Source organism: Panthera leo, chromosome D1, assembly GCF_018350215.1.
Source record: "Panthera leo isolate Ple1 chromosome D1, P.leo_Ple1_pat1.1, whole genome shotgun sequence".
Lineage (NCBI taxonomy): Eukaryota > Metazoa > Chordata > Mammalia > Carnivora > Felidae > Panthera > Panthera leo.
The window spans coordinates 112,997,481-113,016,166 of record NC_056688.1 but is presented as its reverse complement, the minus strand read 5'-3'; the positions used below and the strand labels follow the sequence as shown (position 1 = coordinate 113,016,166).

General features: G+C 63.1%; 2 protein-coding genes across 7 annotated transcripts in view; both read right to left on the bottom strand.

The window, feature by feature from the left end:
• Positions 1-3,783, bottom strand: part of NAP1L4 (nucleosome assembly protein 1 like 4) — a 47,802-nt gene extending 44,019 nt beyond the window's left edge. For 2 of the 4 annotated variants that reach the window (XM_042904033.1, XM_042904034.1), the window contains exon 1: positions 3,679-3,761. The gene's annotated coding sequence lies outside the window, so the exon portion shown is untranslated. Of the gene's footprint in view, positions 1-3,678 lie in introns of all 4 variants that reach the window. The other 2 variants (XM_042904032.1, XM_042904037.1) reach the window with 2 other exon arrangements.
• Positions 3,784-8,561: 4,778 nt separating this feature from the next.
• Positions 8,562-18,686, bottom strand: part of CARS1 (cysteinyl-tRNA synthetase 1) — a 44,510-nt gene continuing 34,385 nt past the window's right edge. For 2 of the 3 annotated variants that reach the window (XM_042904489.1, XM_042904490.1), the window contains 6 exons: positions 18,423-18,504; positions 11,870-11,950; positions 11,260-11,327; positions 9,853-9,912; positions 9,419-9,502; positions 8,562-8,876 (listed from right to left, as the gene is read on the bottom strand). In XM_042904489.1, coding sequence (XP_042760423.1) covers positions 8,742-8,876; positions 9,419-9,502; positions 9,853-9,912; positions 11,260-11,327; positions 11,870-11,950; positions 18,423-18,504 — 510 coding nt within the window. In that variant the 3' untranslated portion in view covers positions 8,562-8,741. Of the gene's footprint in view, positions 8,877-9,418; positions 9,503-9,852; positions 9,913-11,259; positions 11,328-11,869; positions 11,951-12,958; positions 13,309-13,409; positions 13,617-18,422; positions 18,505-18,686 lie in introns of those variants that run through there. The other variant, XM_042904492.1, reaches the window with a different exon arrangement.

Genomic DNA, 18,686 nt, shown 5'->3' with positions numbered 1-18,686 from the left:
GCAACAGCTGACAGGATATGCTGGTAAGCGGAGATTTAAGGCTCCACAGTGAGTGGTCAAGATCAAAAGGTATAGGTCACAAACTGACTTCTTGTACAAGTTTTCTTACTAAAGAACACCCCTCCTGTTACTAACCACTCACGAAATTTAAAATCCAATGGCGAAGCAAAGCAGCCCCACCTTCTCTGAAGAGGGCGAGGGAGAAACCCAATGGCTGTCAAATGAAAACAAACCTATGTCATCACCATCTACTTAAAAGTCTCCCAGCAGCTGAACTCGACGTTCTTCACTACCCACTGATCAGGGTCTCGCAAGGGAGGTCAACCCCACCCCCGCCCCCCAATTCCAGTCTGCGGGAGGCAAGAACCGCCAAACCAGGAGACGTGGCCCAAAGTGAGCGAAGGCCGGATGCCAACGACCTGCCGCGGGGATTCTGCACCGACCGCCTCTCCACCACCTCCCTCCCGGTGGCGGTGGCGGAACAGCCAAGCGAGGTAAGCGCCCGCCTGTGGCTCCTCTCCCACCTAAAGTAAGCAATTCCAGACCAAACTCCCCACAAGCTCCTCACTGCCGCCCCCGGACTCAGATCTGGGCCACGGCTGGTGTCGGTTCTGAGCAGTACGATTTCACACGGCTGACAGCTCCTAGGCCTCTGGGAATTTAAATCACCCTCCTGCCCACAGACACGCCACTATTGTTCCAAAACACAGCGAAAACATTTAGGTTCTCTGACGAAAGTTTTGGCAGTTCAACATAAGCTTATTAAAGTTCTGGGGTTTTTGTTGTGTGTTCTTATTTTTGAGAAAGAGAGAGAGAGAGAGAGAGAGAGAGAGAGGGAGAGAGGGAGGGAGGGAGGGAGGGAGGGAGGGAGAGGGAGGGAGAGACAGAGGGAGAGGGAGAGACAGAGGGAGAGGGAGAGAGGGAGAGAGAGAGAGGGAGGGAGAGGGAGGGAGAGGGAGAGAGAGGGAGAGAGAGGGAGAGAGGGAGGGAGGGGAGGGAGGGAGAGAGAGGGAGAGAGGGAGGGAGGGGAGGGAGGGAGAGAGAGAGAGGGAGAGAGAGGGAGGGAGGAAGGGGGGAGGGGGGGGGGGGGAGGGGGGAGGGGGGGAGGGGGGAGGGGGGAGGGGGAGGGGGGAGGGAGACGCACTTAAGCAGGTTCCATGCCCAGCAAGGAGCCTGGAAAAAACGTGGGTTCGATCTCACAAATCGTGAGATCATGATCTGAGCCGAAATCAGGAGTCGAATACTTAACCAACTGGGCCACCCAGGCGCCCCAGAAAACAGTTTTAAAACATTTAAGAACTGTGGGCAATGAACAGAAAGAAAAAAAAAATCTGAAAGTAAGTAATTCTGAACTCTATTAAGCCACTTACACACTTACATTTGAGGTCACCTCTTCCTGATACTAGACGACTGTCGACCACTCAAAATTAGAAAAATATTGACGATCTCGATCCCTCCACTGGCTCGTCAGAGCTGCACACGGGAAACTGATCTGCTCTCAGCATCAAGAGGCTGTTAAAACCCTGACACACTAACTGAAATACTGTAATTAAAGACTCAAGCACAAGTTCACAGGCTGTAATGTGTTGATGAACACACCCCAACTCTAGCCCTTCATCTCTATAAAACTATGAGGTACCTCCTATAGATAAAAACCTCCAAACTCAAAATACCAGAGTCTGGTAATCTAAATGGCCGGCTCACAAAAATAAGAAACGCCCTTACGTACTTAGAAGACAATAACCCTAAAGCATAAGTAATCTCTCCACAATTCAGTCTGCTGACATCATCCAAACAAAAATGATTAAAGTGGCTATTACAAAGAATCGGATCTCTCCAACCAGCATCCGATATTCCTTTTGAAAAACAATGCAACATTCGCAAAGGTGTTTAGATGTTACTTTATGATACAGAGACACAGATAACCACACACTTCCTGAATCAGTATCGCTGGTAAACCAGGGGAAAAAAGGTGCAAATGATACATGTCATAACAGGTATTTAAGACAGCACCACGCTGTTGAAGTAACCCGTTTTGGATAAAGATACCTTCAGAACGATTATTTTCATCATACCAGCAAAAGAGGAGTTAAAACCCTAAATCCTAGGCCTGAATGTCCCTAAGTGAATCTGGGAAGGTTACAATCCCCATACCTACGTTATCCATGAAACGAGATCCTTTCCTCACCACAATCTTGCAACAAAGTAACTTTTGCAACAGTATCTCTACCGACCAAGAAGGTCTTAGGTACCTTCCATGGATCCTTTGAATGGAAGAAACAGGATAATTAACCTCAAAAGAGGAAAGAAAAAAAAAATTCCTTATCCCCAAACAAGTAAAAAAGCCACTAGTAAATTGAGAAAATTCACGTTCTGAGGTTTCTTCTCCCCACCCCCCCCCCGCGGCAACGCCACCTTTGCAAGTGAAGCCGCCAGACAACGTCCCACTGCACCCCCGGAACAGACGCCCCTGGAGCGGCCCCCCGGCCTCCGTCCGCTTCACGCGGCACCGGCAGAGTAGTCACTGCACCAGCCATCAGTAACGGCACCTGAAATACCGCGCAGACTCTAGCCGGGGAAGCACTGGGCAATCGTCAGGACCCCAGAATTCTCGCTGGAAACCGTCAACCAGCTCAGCCCTCGGCAACGAGACTGCAGCTGGGCGCACGCGATCACCAACACCCAATGCCTCCTTCCAACTTGTCCAACCCCCTCCAGGAGCGGGAGCGGCGCGTCGAGTCAAGCTGTCACCTCGGACGGGCCGCTGGATCTGACCTCCTGGGGCCTGGAGTTCCCCCAGCAGCTCCCCGGGAGCACAGCAGCACCTACCTCCCGACCTAGCGGATTATTAGGCAATGAGTCAACACGTGCAACGAGGTCAGATGCGTCCCCGCTGTGTAGCAACAGCCGTCACCGGTCACCTAGAGGCAGCGGCACTACTGCGGGAAGCCGGCGACTCAGAGACGACTTTCTAACTTTCACGTCCGACCGCTGCGCGTTCTGCACCGCGCACACCCGCAGCGAGACTACGCAGGGGCCGCCGGGGACCCCCGCCCCGCAGGTGGCCCGCGACCTCGCGCTGCCCTCTGGCGCGGACGGTGGACCTGCGGACCGGGGGGACCTGCGGGCGCCGGCGTCTTATCGCCGCCACACGGTCCTCCGCTGGCACGGACACAGCGCGTTCCGAAAGGGAGCCCCGCGCAGTCGGGTAAAAACGCACAGACGCAGGACGAGAGGCTCGGAACTTTGCGTCCCGTCCCTGTCCCCGTCCCCGTCCCGAAGGGCGACTTCCCGCAGCCGCAGGCACTCCCGGCCCCGCCGCAGACACCACCCCGCCGGGCGGCCCGCGCCCCGAAAACAAAGGGGCCCCGCGGAAGCGCGCCCGCCGCTCCCCTCGGGGTCACCGCACGGGCCGCGCGGGAACAAAGCGCCTCCTGACCTTCAGGGCCGCGCCGGGGCGGGTCACCCGCGTCCGCCCGCTCCCCGCCGCCGCCCGCCCGGCCTCCCCGCCCTCCCCGCCGCCGCCGCCGCCCGCCCCGGCCTTCCCGCCGCCCCGGCCGCCGCCCCGCCCCTGCCGCCGCCGCCAGTCCACACGGCGGCCCCGGACCTCGCCCTGCCGTCCCGGCCCCCAGCGGTCCTGGCCCCGGCCACCCTCCGGCTGCCCCGGCGCGCCGTTACCCGGCCGAGCGCCTCGCGTCTGCTTCTCACGCCTCCTGCGGCTGCGGCAGTGGCGGCGGCGGTGGCCTCGCTCGCTCCAGGGGCTGCGCCGCCGTGGCCGCCAACAACCCCGCCTCCCATTGGCCGAGGCTTCTGGCCACGCCCTCCTCGAGCAAAGCGGGCTGTGGTTGGGCGGCCTCGGCGCAAGTCAACGACGCTTCGGCGCCGCCGGCGACGACCAATCAGAGGGCGTGGGGCGGGGTTCGCCGCGCTGCGTCGCTCTCAGACCCGCCGGCCGTACGCAAATGAGGGCGTGTGACGTCTGCGGCGGCGCGCGTCCGCATTCCTTCCGCCTCTTTAAGGGGCGGGGGCGCGCGGAGGACGCATGGAGGGCACCTGCTGCGGCCGGTTGCCCGCCGCCGGTCCCCGGCCAGCCCCTTCCCGAGCCCGCCACCAGTTCGGCGGCCACTCCCCTCCCCCCCAGTTCGGTGCCACTTCCAACAACGCGCGCGCGGACCCCGCAGACCCCCGGCGTCCATGCCTGTCCCCTCCTCAAATCCCAGGGCTCACCCTGCCTCGGGGATTGGCACTTGGGGTTCCCTGTTTCTCACGCCTCCGCGTCCGCGCGCAACGTGGCTGTCTGTCGGGCACTGGCCGAGGCAGAGCCCACCAGCGGGAGAGGGAGCGATGCGCGCTGCCCCCGACCCCCGTCCCAGGAAGGCCCAGGGGAGCCGGCCCTGCCGCCTGGCTGGGTCCCCACCACGGGCTCCTCACATGGCAATTTGTAGAACAGCATTGACCTAACAAGAAATAAGAGGACAGTGCGCCTGGATAGCCATATGCGCAGGTCCGGGGTTCCAGAGGCTCTTCGTTAAGGGGCTACACCTGCAGTTGGGGGTCGCGTTATTTTGTCCGCTTTTTCAGAAATGGTTGTTGGGTAAGCAGTGCCTGGTCCTTGGGGGTCTGATGGAGGTGGGGCAGGTAGTGGTGCACTCTTTTCCTGGGGTCACTGAGCGGGTGGGAAGGAGCGCCAGGGGTGTCGGAAGGCTTTCTGTCTGTATCATGTTGAGAATGCTGTTTTGATTTCCTGTGGCAGCAAAGTATACGAATTGAGGTGCTCAGAAAACACAACAGGAATTATTCTCTTGTGGCTAGAAGGCAGAAATCAAGGTGTCATGGGGCTGGGCTCCCTCCGAAGGCTCCAAGGGAGGGTCCTTCTTGCCTCTTCCAGCTCTTGGGGCTGCAGCCATGTCCCGCCCCGCCCCGCCCAGTCTTTGCACCTTCACATGGCCTTTCCTGTGTCCCTCTGTGTTCTCTGCAGTGACTACATTAGGGCCTCATTTTAACATCTACAGAGACCCTATTTCCAAATGTCAAGTGCACAGGTACAGGGGTTAGGGGCTGAATCTCTTGGGGGCCACCATTCAGCCAGCAGCACACTCAAAGGTGCGTCCTGTCAGTCATACTGGCCAGAGGGCTGTGCAATGGACAGAGCAAGAGTAAAAGGGTGGGTGGGTGTTCCTGGGTGAGACCCCTGGGGCCAGATCCGTGACCTTCCCAATTCTAGCTGGATGGTCCTGACAGAGAGCCTGTGCCTCAGTTTCCCCATCTGTCAATCACGGGCACTTGTAGAACCCGCTTCATAGAGCTAGCAGAGGGTTGGAACAACGCAGGCAAATGGCTCAAGGCGGGTGTCCACTGTTCTGATGACGCCACTCACCCTGGCCAGGGGAGGGGACTAAGTGCCTGAGGACAAGGGTGGGGGTCTTAGAGTTGGTCCCTGGGCCTGTCACCTGGGGCTCTCCTAAGAAGTCTGTCCTCCGAGCGACTTAGCCTGTACCAGGCTCCAGATGACCTCTGGTCCCGCGCAGGCCCTGGTGCTCAGACTGACCAGGAGCGGCCACCGTGGAGCCTGTATACTGAGCCACCCTTTGAGGGGCCAGAAGAGCTGGCTCCTGGGCCCACTGGTGGCCCAGACACTGCTTGGAGAAAGCAGTCCAGGTGAGGGCCGGTAGAGTCTATCTGTCCACACCTGCAGTTTTCCACACCCACTGGCCCACCCCTTGGGCCCCTTTTGGGGGGTTGTGAATGATATCAAAGTCCTCTCCATCCACATTTTCCTTGTCGGCTCCTGCCTGTCCATGAAGTCCAGCCGGATGGTCACCTCTTCTGAGAGGCTGGCCTTGTCCACCAAGTTACCCATTTCCAGCGTCCCTGATGCGTGTGCACCTGATTACACGCATGCCTCCTCCCCCCTGGTCCCTCCATTAGGAGGAAGTGTCAAACGGGCTTCCAGAAAGAAGCAGTGCCCCAGCCCATACCTGAGAGCCAGTAAGAGTGGGCCAGCAAGGAAGGCCCTGTCTGCACAGTGCATTCCAGGACCTACGCATAGCTCAGGGTGGCTCTTGTCCCTAAAGATGGCATGTGAGATCCCCACGGGAGGTGAGCCCTGGGCAGGTGCACACATTCGCACGGCAGAGATCTGGAGGCGGGGGGTAACGCGTGGGGCAGGATGTACTCTGTTGTCACCTGCTAGGGAGAGCGGCAGGCAGGGCTCCAGGCTCAGAGTGACACCAAGCAACCCTGCCATCCCGAGCACTCTGCCTGGCTCTGACCTGGTCTCAGATCTCGGGCACTGGGTCTCCGGTTCCCCAGCAGAAATGGGAGGAAGAGTCCCATACGCTTGACCTCGTGGGGAGTGGCTCTTTGGAACACGCAAAACGTCCTGTGTGTCTGTTGTGAAATTAGGCAACATTCTTCACCTGCCTGCCCTGTGGCTACCTTTTGTCCCCCATTATACCCATGAATGGATTTACTTAGATGAAACATTGTCATAGTAAACGTGTTTCTCTGTTACAGAGAACAAGGTACAAGAATGGATGGTCTGGTGGTTTCCTGGGGCCTGCCACCACCAAGTGCCCTGAACTGCGTGGCTTGAACACAGACGTGTTTTCTCTCCCGGTTCTGGACAGAAGTCTGAAATCCAGGTGTGGGCAGGGCCGTGCTCCCTCCAGAGGCTCTAGGGGAGGACCCTCACTGCCACTTCCAGCTGCTGGGGGCTCCGGGTGGCCCTGGACTCGTGGCCGGGTCACTCCTGTCGTCACGTGGCCTTCTCTCTGTGTCTGGGCCTCTCCTCTTATAAAGACACCATCCACGTTACGCTCAGGGCCCACCCGACTCCGGCGTCACCTCATCTTAATCTAACTCATTACACCTGCAAAATCTGATTTTTCCAAATAAGTTCCGTTTCGGAGTTCCGGGTGGACGTGAATTCGGGAGCGGGGGTCGGGGGGATACTACTCAACCCTGTACGTCTCTCCTGGAAAACCCGCCCTTCCCGGGCCAGCTGGCCATCTATCAGGAACGGCCCCTGCAGGGCGGTCTCCCTCTGCTTCCCAGCGGGGCAACTGCTCCTGGCCCTTGAGTTTCTGGAGCCTCCAGTCGGTGTCAGGGCTGAGGGGCTGAGGCCCAGCCCGGTGCTGGAGGGCCTGGGAGGCGGCCTGCGACTGCCCACCTCCCCTCAGGGATCTGCCCTCACCCTTCCAGTCCCTGGGCCAAGACACCCAGTCCCACCGGCCACCCAGGGACAGTGAACTCCCGGTCTCAGCACTTCAGCTTGAAAGGGCTCCCAGCATGTGGGGGCTTGTGCCTGAAGGCACCACCCCACCCTGGACCACAGGCTTTGGGGATCCAAGAGGCTTCCCAAGAGCCCCGAAGGAATGTGGGTTCCATCTCACACCCATTTCCGGAAGGCCCCATCTCTGCCCTTGCGACGTTTTCATCGTGAGCGGCCCCCCTGCCCCCATACCAGGCCCTTGGGCTGTTGCCTCCGGGAAGAGGGTTGGCTTGGCAGTTCCTGCTCTTGCCGTGGGCCGGCCAACCCAGAAGCACCAGAGATGGTGACGAGGTGACTGCTGTTTTCAGCCACCAGGTTCTGGGGCAGTTTGGTGGCAGGAGACAACGGGAACGAGTTTGTTTCACTTTGTCTTGGGGCCTTTTCTTTCTGGTTCAATTTTGCTTGCATGTAAGATGTGTACAAGGTGGGAGGGCCCGGTGCCTCCATATCAGGGCGGCTCTCATACTCACGGAAGCACCGTGCTCCCCGTGGCTGCGGTGCCCCCGAGGAGCACCGGGTGCCCGGGGGACGGTCAGCCCCCTGAAGGACGCTGCGGCGAGGGGCACACACACATCGGCACGCGCGCGGGCGTCTCTCCGGGTTTCCCACAGCGGGGCCCCAGGCGCAAGGGCTGAGGGGGCCTACACGCGGACGTCCCCGAACTCCCCCACGGGGGCCACGGTGCCCGGTGCTGCCGTCAGTGCTGCGTGAGACGGCGTCTCCTGACCTGACCACCCGGCACCGACCACCCTCGGGTCCGAGCAGGTGCCCAGCCTTGGCAGGTGTGCAGCCGAGCTGAGCCGACTCCGCCCGCACCGTCCTCGACAGGGTTCTGCCGGGGATGCTCTGCCCCCCTCCCCCCGGCTGGGACCTGGCGACAAACGGCTGCCCTCCCCGCCCCACCCCCTTATCTCCGCGGCCAGCTTCGGGATCCGGGCAGCGGCCGGGGCCCGCCCTGCTGAGCCAGCCCTTCGCTGCCCCCGGAGCGCGGGACAGCGGTCGGAGCCGTGGCGGTGTGTTTGCTCAGCAGAACGAGAGGGGCCGACCGAGCGGCCTTTGTGTGGGTGTCAGCGGCCTCGCCAGTCTGAGCCTGCCTTTCTCCCGCTTAAATACCTCCAAATGCACCAGCGCGCAGAGGTCAGCCGATAGCGATCTGCAGGGGGAGAGATTTCCCGGCTGAGCTGCGCGGCCAAGTCGTGCCCTGCTGAGCAAGCACCCCGCAGCCGCTTCCGCACCAGGGCCGGGCCTGTGGGCGACAGGCGGCGGCACAGAGGACGCGCAGCCCTGCTGTCTGGAAAAGTTTATTACGGAGTCTCAGAGCCGGCGACGGCAGGTGAACACAATTCTCAATTTGGGACCCGAGGGCCACTGTAAACATCATCGAGCGTGGGGCAGTGTCACTAAGGACGCAGAGAGAAAGCCGTCAGGCCACCGACGGCTTGGTGTGAAAACTGAGTCCCCTGCTGTTTCATTTGAAGCTTCCGTTTTGAACCATTTGCAGGTACTCCTTGTGGAGCCTCTCCTGAGCTTCCAAAAGCTTCTTCAGCTTCTTGGCTTGCCCTTTGCTCAGCTCTTTGCCCTCGCTGTCATGTGTGGGCAGACCCTGGGGACGGAGGGCACGGGGGGTCACCTGCACGCACCTGACTCCCGCTCCCGGGCTCACAGACTCGCGCTAGGACGCGCCTGGGCGGGTACCCGCCACGGCGCACCAACCCCAGTCACCGAGAGGCCGGTCTGGGGCGCCCTCCTCCCGCCCGGGGGCGAGGGCCACTGTTCCCTCTGGAGGCAGCGTGGCTCAGTCCTGATGGGACCGGCCCAAGGGTAAGAACCAGTAAGGAAGACCCAAGGGTCTAGCGGCAAGGCAGCCGAGCCCCGTCGGAAGGAGGAGCCCTGGGGACAGCGCCCTCTCCTCCTGAGTCGCGTTCCCGGCCAGCTCAGGAGCGACACCTTGTCTCGGTTTAGCCAGGCCACGACTCAGTGCGGCCGCCGCCACGGCGGGGAGACTCGAGAGGCCACAGGCACTGACCCCGGATAGCGCCTCCCCCGGACTGAGCCCCAGACAGAATAGCCGCTCGCCCGAGGCTGGAGATCCCCACCATTTAGGAGCCCAACGAGGTTCTGAAAAGACAAAAACGGGCTCCTTACGTTTTCATCAAACTTGGAGTATTTGTCAGTCTCTGACAAGAACATCTCACTGGGTGAGATCTTCATCTTGGCCAGTTTCGCCGCCTGCAACACAGACCCTCCGTCACCGCAGCCGAGCCCACGAGGGGAAAGGCGTGACCTCGCATCACTCCCGCCCAGCCCCGGGTTCAGAGAGCGACAGAAGGCGGGGCGGAGCGAGTCAAAAGAGGGACAACCCAACACTGACGGAGCTTCACGGTTTTTCTACAGAACGTCGAGAAGCTCGTTCCGAACGATCACAGCAGCGGGAACCCGGGAGGGTGCCGCTGGTGGGCGCGGGCGCAGGCCAGGGTGGGCCCGGCTGGGCCCAGGGAGGCACAGAGAGCAGGGCTCGGGGTCAAAGTGTGCACTTCCTCCCAGGAGAGCCCGGGCCCCACACAGACGGCACGTGGTACCTCTTGTTCCTGTTTTTTCCTGGCGGCCCCCTCTTTCTTCTTCCTCTTCTCTTCTTCAACCTAGGGGGCAGCAGGGGCTCCATGAACCAAGTCTGCCCCAGGGCCTCTGGGGGTGGGAGGCGGAATAAAGCAAGTGCCCGCCACCCCCCACTGCCTGGACTGTGACCCGGCCCAACCCACGGAGGGAGCGGGGAGCCCTCGTTCATTCCCCGCGGGGTGATGCCCAGGGGCCTCGAACCAGCACACGTGACAAGGTCCGGGGTGCGGCTGGCACGAAGGCAGGAGCAGAGCAGCGAGCCCGGCTGGGGGGCTCTGTCGGATGGGTGAGCGGAGAAGCATCGCGAGGGCCCAGAGAGGGTGGGGGGCGGGGAGGTACAGGGCAGCAGGTGCCAGGACACAGGGCCTGGGCCAGGGGAGGGGCCTGCAGGAGACAGGTGGAGGCCGGAAGCCCACCCCCACCCGTAGCCTGCGTCAGCGCAGGGCCGAGGGGGGGCGGCCTGGGAGCAGGGGCGGGGAGGGGGTCCCTGGGCCCGGGTGTTGGGTGGTGCCCGTGAGGACAGGCGCAGGGCCCCGGCTGTGCCACCACCGATAGGAGGGAAGGGCAGGTGTGGGGAGTTGAGTCATGATACCGTCTTGGAATCTGGGGTTCTCAGGCGGGCGGCTGGGTAAAGGCAAGCGTGGGGCCAGAGAGAAGCGGAGGGGGGAGTCCCGGGCAGACAACCGTGGGACGGGGCGAGGTCAGGGGAGGGCCGGTGCAGCGGGCAGTGGCGCTACGGGAAGCTGCACCTGGGGCCGCGGCGAGCGCGAGCAGCAGCAGGCAGGGCCGCCCCCCTGCCGCCCTCACCAGAGCCGCCGTCTGCCTCTGTGCCCCACGAGCACCTGCACGGGCAGAGCGCCAGCGGAGCGGAGCGGTAGGCCGACGTGTCTGCTTCCCGGCCCAGCCCGCAGGGATGGGACACAAGGCTGGGCCACGGGACGGGGCGGACACGGGAGGATCGGGGAGGCCAGCTATCGAGGACCTGCCCTGGCTCCTCGCCCCGTGAACCGCGCGCCTGCCCCCCCCCCCCCCCGCTTCCTGGGCAGATGGAGGGGTGACTGGCGGGTCCCACCTCAGGGACAAAGGGGACAGCACTTCCGTAGGGCCAGGTACAGCCCAACATGTCAGCTGCGCTTTACTGAAAGGGACCTATTCTCCCTCAAACCCCGGGAGGAGCTTTTTAAGAAGAGCGTCCTTCCTTAGAAGGCAGACCTTCCCGTCACTGGATCGCCCGGCGGTCACACGCAATTAGGTCTCCCCCGACACTCGCAGCCACGGGGCCTTAGCACAGGAGCTGGCACAGCACAGGGCACACGAACGCCGCGGGTCTCGCGTCCCCGTAAGCCCGCAGCGGCTCCAGCACCACTCACCCGTCTCTTCTCCTCTCTCTCCTTCAGCAAGGTCTCTCTGTCCCCCAGCTTGACCACGGTCGGCAGCCCTGAAAAGCCAAGTCTGTGAGACGGGGCCCGGCCTCCACGCCGCCCACGCGCCCCCTCGCCGCTCGCTTCAACGGCCTCAACGTTAACTGACGCGGGAAGGCCTTGCCGCTCGTGACGGAAAGCCCAGAGGTCGTAAGATAGGACAGGCCCCCTCAGTGTTTAAAATCTAATAATCTGCCAAAAGTCAAGCCCAAACCCCCACAAAGTCCGAAGACACACAGTGAAACCGGAGGACAATCCCATAGGCTGTCTCCCGAGTGACAGACAACAAGCAGGGGTGGCCGGTGGCCTAGCCGCCGAAACGCCCGTCAAACACAGGAGGTGTCCTGGACGGCCACAACCGCAAATCTACAAGGCCGGCCCCCAGGGGCCACGGGGGCACCACTCCGGGACCCCTCCTCACGTAAGACCCCAGCGTCCTCTGACCCTGTCCCAGAACTTTTTAAAAAACAGCCCCCCCCCCAGCCTCCTTCCCTCCTGCCCACCCACCACCCCCGAAGCTCCTTACGACGGGTCCCCAGAAGCAGCCAGGGGGACCCACCTTCGTGATCTTCGAGCCGCACCCCGAGCTCGGGCAGGACGTCGTCCCGCAGGGCGTCGCTGAGCTGCAGGACCTCAGGGACTATGGAAAAGACAGCAGCTCAGTCAGCCCAGACACGAGGCGCGCCCAGGACGCGGCGGACGGGCGCCTTCCTGAGCGCCGCGGAGGGAGCCCAGGCCTGGGCACGAACGGGGCCGCTGCCAAGAGTGGCCACGGTCTGCGCCCTGCCCTAGGACGCCGATCAGAGGCAGGTGCTGTCTGAAGACACACACAGGCTGGTCCCAGGGACTCTGAGCAGGGCAAGGTCAGGGCCGCCTGGGGGGGGCTCAGTCAGTTAAGCGTCTGACTTCGGCCCGGGTCAGGATCTCACGGTTCGTGGGTTCGAGCCCCGCGTCAGGATCTGTGCTGACAGCTCGGACCCCGGAGCCTGCTTCTGATTCTGTGTCTCCCTCTCTCTGCCCCTCCCCTGCTCGTTCATTCTCTCTCTCTCTCTCTCTCTTAAATATTAAAACAAAACAAAACAAAACAAACAAAACAAAACACAAGAAAAAAAATAAACCACCCCAAGCACCTGGCCAACTGGGAAGGCATCCGGGAGTGCTGAGCCCCTGCAGCCCGGCCCCATATTCCACACTCCAGGACCCAGGGACCCAAGGCCACCCGCACGTCCTGCAAAGGCTCCTTGCACTCTTCACATCGCAGTCAGGCCCAGGGCAGGCCCAGCAGTGACGAGTCTAGGCTCCCCCAGCTCCCCCATTTCCCCCTCGTTCTCGTGGTGAAACGTGCTCCCGTCCACACACTCCCCCGCCCTCCACACGTCCTCGGGACTCCACAAGATTCCAAGCCCCCACCAGCCAAGAGCCAGAAACGGGTCTGGAGGTTGGGGCGGACCCCAGAGCTGCCGGCATTCTCAGCGATGCGGGAGGCCCAGCCGTGGGGTGCGGGAGGGCCAGAGGCCTGGGGGACAGGCACAGGTGCGGGTGACCCTGCCTCGAGCACCAGCTCCACTGCGGGCACGCCGCTCCCGGCCAGGCCTCAGCCCACCCCCAGGCTTGGGCCAGAGTGATCAGAGGGCCCGGGAAGTCCAGGAGGAGGTACAGAGCCCGCCGTCCCACTGACTTTGAAGTGACGCCCCGAAGAAAGAGCACACACACCCCGACCCAGCAGACGGAGTGGGCAGGGGTGAGGTGGCCACCGACGTGGCCTTCAGACCTCGGTGGACGGTCCCTGCGGGTTCAGACGTTCTCAAACCTCCGTGTCAGTCTCTGTGAGTCCCAGAGGCAGAGCCAATGACCACAGGCTCGCTCCCTCCAGGCCGGGGACGGCGGCCTTTACGGCTCTGCGGCAGTGGTCGCAGGGCGAGCCCGGCGGCCAGAGAGGCCCTGTTCCAGGAGGCTCAGTGCCGGGGATGAGGCGGCAGGGAGAAGCAGTCCGTCTGCCTTGGGGGAGAAGAGCACCTCGCTCAGGAGCTCCGCCGTGAGGACCTGACCTCCGTGAAGGACATTCAGCCGCAGTGACAGCCCCGCAGGTCAGCCGGTACCTGGGACCAGCCGCCTGCCAGGCGGGGCCGACGTTCACGTCTGTGAAGCGGGCACGTGCTGCCATCCCTGAGAGCTCACAGGGTCTGGTGGCGCCGGGACACTCTGTCGTTCACAGCCAGGTCCCAGACCGGATCGGCTCACGCTCCCAGAAGGCCGCCTGGCCCAGCCGCCACGCCCACCAAGTCCCGGGCTGGCCCAGCCCGCACCTGCGGAAATCAGCGCGGGAGCTGGGCTGTTACGGGCACGTCTGTCTCGGAAAGGTCTAACGGTCACAGACCACAGAACGAGGGTCTTCCGGTGTCGGGACAGGCGTGCCGGGGCCCGGCCTCGTCTCGCGGATGCACCGCGGCCGGCGTCTGCCGAGTCCGCCGCCCTCCCCCGGCACCCGCCGGCACCCCGAGGCCCAAGTGGTTCTGCGTGCCCTGGCCGCGCCCCCGTGAGAGCACCTGTGCGGGAAACCGCGTGCCGCCCCCCACCCCTGCCCCTGCCCCCGTGCCGGCCCGGCGTGCCCACACCCTGCACTCGCACTCCGCCTCGTCCCTCTCTGCCGCCCTGACCCTGGCCCACGGGCTCGTGCACTGCCAAAAGGACAGGTGACGCACGGGCGGCGGTTCTGTGGTCTCAGAGGACTTCCGAGGCCCCTGCCCACGAGCACAGCCACCCCCGGGGCAGATTCCCTCTTCCAGATGCCGTCTGCAGAAAAGCCCTTTCAGCCTCCCCGGCACGGCTGATGGAACGCCACCCTTTACGCTCGCTCCCTGCCCTTGCCCTGCCCTGGCACCGTGAGGACGGCAGACCCCGGGCCGGGCGCTGAGCCAAGCTGACCGGACCTGGAAGGAGAGCAAGCCAGGGCCCACGCTCACCGCCACCAGCCGCCCGGGGGGGGCTCCTCAGAGCTGAGGACAGCGGCCATCACCCCCACGCGAGACCTGCCCTGTGCACACAGCTCGGACCCCCCCCCCCCGCTGGCTTTCTCCTCCGCCTCTTCTGAGTCACGTGCTGACGAGGCCCCGGGGTCCCACAAGTCGCCAAGGTAAGACGAACGGCCCAATGAGAGGCACGGGGGCGCAGGGCCGGAAGGGACCCCTCTCCACCCCCCCCACCCCCCCCAGAGAAGATGCACAGGTGGCCGAGAAGCCCGGGGAAAGGTGGTCGACATCAAGTGTCGGGGAACCGTGCCCGTGAGAGGGCCCCTCCCCTGCTAGGAGGGCTGGAGGGTGGCCATCGCCTTCGTACAGCCAGGGGCAACGAGTGGCCGCGATGAGACATCAGAACTCCCCCCCCCCCCCCCCCCCCCCACCCACGGCTGGCGGGAACAGGAAACCGCGCAGCCGCTGCGGGACAGCTTGGTGGTTCTTACAAAGTCACACGTGCAGCAGCCACGGGACCGCCACGACTCCGCTCCTAGGTCCGTCCCCAACCCAGACGCTTGTACCCGCGTGTCCCGAGCAGCCACGAGGTGGGAACAGCCCGGAAGTCTGCCAGCAGCGGAACAGACACGGCGTGGCGCGTGCACTCGGGGGCGTTCCGTCCCGCCCGCACGAGGAACGCAGCCCCACACACGCCGCAACGCGGGGGACCCTCCGTGAGGCAAAAGAAGCCTCCGTGGCCGACGGGCGTGCGGGGCCCAGGCCACCCCAGGCCACGGGGACAGAAGGCAGGCTGGTGGGGGCCGGGGGCTCACGGATCACGGCTGCTCCTGCGGCCGGTGGGAACCAGAAGGAGGCCGAGCACGGCTGCACGACTCGGGAAGCGCGAAACGCCAGTGGACTCGTTCACTTTAACGGCAGCTGGGTTTACTCGTGTGAAGTTTGCCTAAGTTGTTTTTATTCTTAAAAAACAGGAAAAGTCTGGTTGGATACTTTTGAGGAGTTCGATAAAGCGTTCTTTAAAGAAAAAAAAGTTTTTTTTTGTAATTTTAGAGAGTGTGCAAGTCGAGGAGAGGGGCACAGACAGAGACGGTGACAGAGGATCCCAAGCAGGCTCCACACTCAGCACAGGGCCCAACGGGGCCTCGATCCCACGACCCTAAGGTCATGGCCTGAGCCGAAATCAAGAGTCGGACGCCCAACAGACTGGGTCACCCAGGCGCCCCTCGATAAACCATTCTTAAACTAAACGTCTGGAAGCACCAGGTCTCCACAGCTAACATGACCTTATAAGAGAAGCAGAGAGGGGCCTTGCCTCCGGGGTGGCTGGGGACAGGCGGGAGGACAGGGCGCAGACAGCACGACGGCCGGGACTCCGGGAGAGGCCCCGCCGCACTGCCTGCCATGTCCCCAGAGTGGAGCTGGGGCTCCAGGGCGAGCTGCAGCCTGGCTGCCGAGCCTGGGGCTGGGGCGGGACCCGGACTGGGCAGGGCTGTCATGTGGAGAAGGGGCGCAGGGAGGGCGGGGCCGTGACTTGGGATGCCCTGAGCAGCAGGGCAGACGCAGAAGAGCCGCTCCCAAGGGTGCAACCACATAGGCTCGGACCCCGGCACCACTCTTCCAGGGAGGAGACAGCCCCACAGCCACTCGAGGGCCCAGAAAAGACGGGCCTCCCTGGGTACAGCCCGGGGCGCCCCAGCCAAGTGTGCCAGCCACAAGGACCTCGCGGCCCTGTCCACTCTAAGGGGCTCCGATAGCAGCAGATTCTAGAAAAAGAGGGTTTCCGTCGCGGTCCTCCGTGAATGAGCAACAGCTCAGAAGCGTTTTGTATGAACCCAAAGAGACAGCCCCACCGCCCCCGGTGCGAACCCAGAGCCAAGACCCCTACCAGCGCCTCCCTCGCGGGCCCCTCCTGGCATGGGGCTCAGAGTCCACGGAGCCCGGGCCCACAGGAAGGGGGTGTCCGTCGGGGCTGAAGGCAGGAGGAAAACAGCGGGCACGGAACAGGCAGGGCTCGGGAGGGGACACAAAGGGCCGTGGGAATCCCCCGAAGGACGAGCGAATGAACACGATGTGACAAGCACACACGGGGTATTACCCAGCCTCAAAAAGGAGGGAGACTCTGACGCCGTGGCATCTGTTGGGACACAGATGGACCTGGAAGACGTCAATGACACCGAGTGATATGTGCTGTCACCGAGGCACAAGTGCTGAGGATTCTACGTGTATGAGGTCCCCAGAGGGACCAAGTTCATAGAGAGCGAAGGTGCAACGGTGGGCACCACGGCCGGCACAGAGGACGGAGGTTAGCGCTTAATGGGACAGAGGGTTAGTTTGGGAGCATGGAAGGTTCTGGAGAGGATGGTGGGGACGGGTGCTTACCAGCAAGAATGTGCCTAATGCCCCTGAGCGGAGCACCTGCACGTGGTTAAGACAATAAATTTTACGTTCTGCACCTTTTACCAAAAATGAAAACACAAAGGGGAAACGGCTCTTGTCTCCCCCACCCCCACCCCGGGCCCCCCGCCGAGCTCTGACCACAGGCACATCCCTGCTCCTGTGACTTCCCAATTTCCCAAGCCTCTCCTGGTCAGACACCCCCACACCCCATCCCTCCTGGCCAGGGCTGAGCTCTGGCCCTTTACTGGGGAAACTGTCTCCTACTCCTGTGTCAGGCGAGCGCCTGGACCTGGGAGACTTGGCCGAGTGAATGGACCAGGACCTGCCCTGAGCCTCTCGCTCTGTCTCCACGGCCAGCCCAAGGTGCTCGACAAACAAAAACTCAGCACTTGCTGCTGCTGTCGGGTCGGGAGGGAGATGGGGTAGGGACAAGGGTGATGCCGCCTTCGGCCCGGAAGGCTTTCCCCATCTGCGGACCGAGGTCCACAGGCCCCGGGTCTCTGGCTCACGGACGGTTCCCTATCCGCAGGGCCCCAGGTCTGCGCGTCCCAGGTCATCGCCTCGGGTAGGATGACCTCTCTAGCCACCTGAGCCTCAGGGTCGCACAGCGCAGCAGGTGGGGAAAGCAATACGGCATACACACAACGACCGCCGTCCTGACTGGCCACTTGGCCTTGTCCATCTACCAGAGCAACAAACGTAACAGAGCAGAGAAGCGGCCGAGGAAAAGCAAGACCGAACCGTCCCCCAAGCCGGTCGACGGGCACCGCTCTCGGGGCCTGAGCAGGGACGTGGCTGGTCAGGGCTGCTGTGCTCAGCCTCCCATGGCCCTGGTTCCCCAGAACCTGCCAGGAAGGATGCCGTACAGCCGGGGGGAGGGGGGGAAGAAATGCCCAGGCTGCGCGGCCCCCCGACAAGAACAGTCACTTCCAAACCTGAGACACCAGCACTGTCAATGCTGTTGGACACGTCAGCACAGGACCTGAGAGTCCACCCGTTTTTCAGCTGCCTTAAAACGGTGTGAGGACCAGGTGTTAGAGACAGAGGACCCTGCTTATTCAACTGGTCCAAACGCCACGGCCCCGGCCTAAAGCCCTCTGCTCCCCACAAAAGCACCGTCAGATCCCGGCTCCTCCCCGAGGGGCCCGTGGCCTCGGCTGGGGGGGGTCCCTCCCGCCCTCTTGCTCTGCCCTCCCCGGCACAGGCCCAGGCCTGCTCATTCCTCTTCACGGTGCTGCTTCCTCCAGAGGCTCCCCGGCCAGGCCACGCCGCTGGGCCCTCTGCCCGCTCCACCCGCAGGACACCCTGCCAGGACCCGCTCTGAGGGGGTGGCGGCCAGATGAGCTCCAGGTGGGACTTCCCAGCACAGAAAGGCCTGGGGAGGGAGCACAGCACAAGAGGTGACAGGTGGCATCTCCGGTGAGCGAGTCCAGCATGACCCTGGCAAGGCTCAAACCTTCCCGCTTTCCTTTCCACTCCGTGAAATGCCGAGCCTTGAGCCAGGCAGGTGAGTGTGAGCTCAGCCTGGCAGCCCCGGGCCCCCGCTCACCATGCCAGCCCCTGGCCGCCGATTCGGCAAGGGCGGAGAGGCGTCCCGGCCTGGCAGCTCCCGGGAGGCTCCGCCCTCACCCGGCTGTCCTGCCCCGCGGGGACACTTGGGAGCTAGAGACGACGTGGCTGTCACGACTGGGGGCGCCGTGCTAACCCCCGAGCTCGCCCCCGCCGGGCCAGGAGGAACCTCACCTTTCTGCTCTCGGGCGATCTTCCGCACGCCTTCTCGGAAGTCCGACAACACCTGCAGGTAGGGCATGACCGTGGACTCGAGCTGCGGAGAGAACGATTTCGCTCAGAGACCAGCTCGGCCCGTACTTGAGGACGGGCTTCAGCACGCGCTGCGGAGCTGGGCCGCCTGCACACTGCCCGTGGCTCCGCTACCACGACCGGGGCCCCGTGTGGACGGCGGGAGCCGGGGCCCGGCAGAGAGCCTCCCCTCCAGCCCGGCCGGAC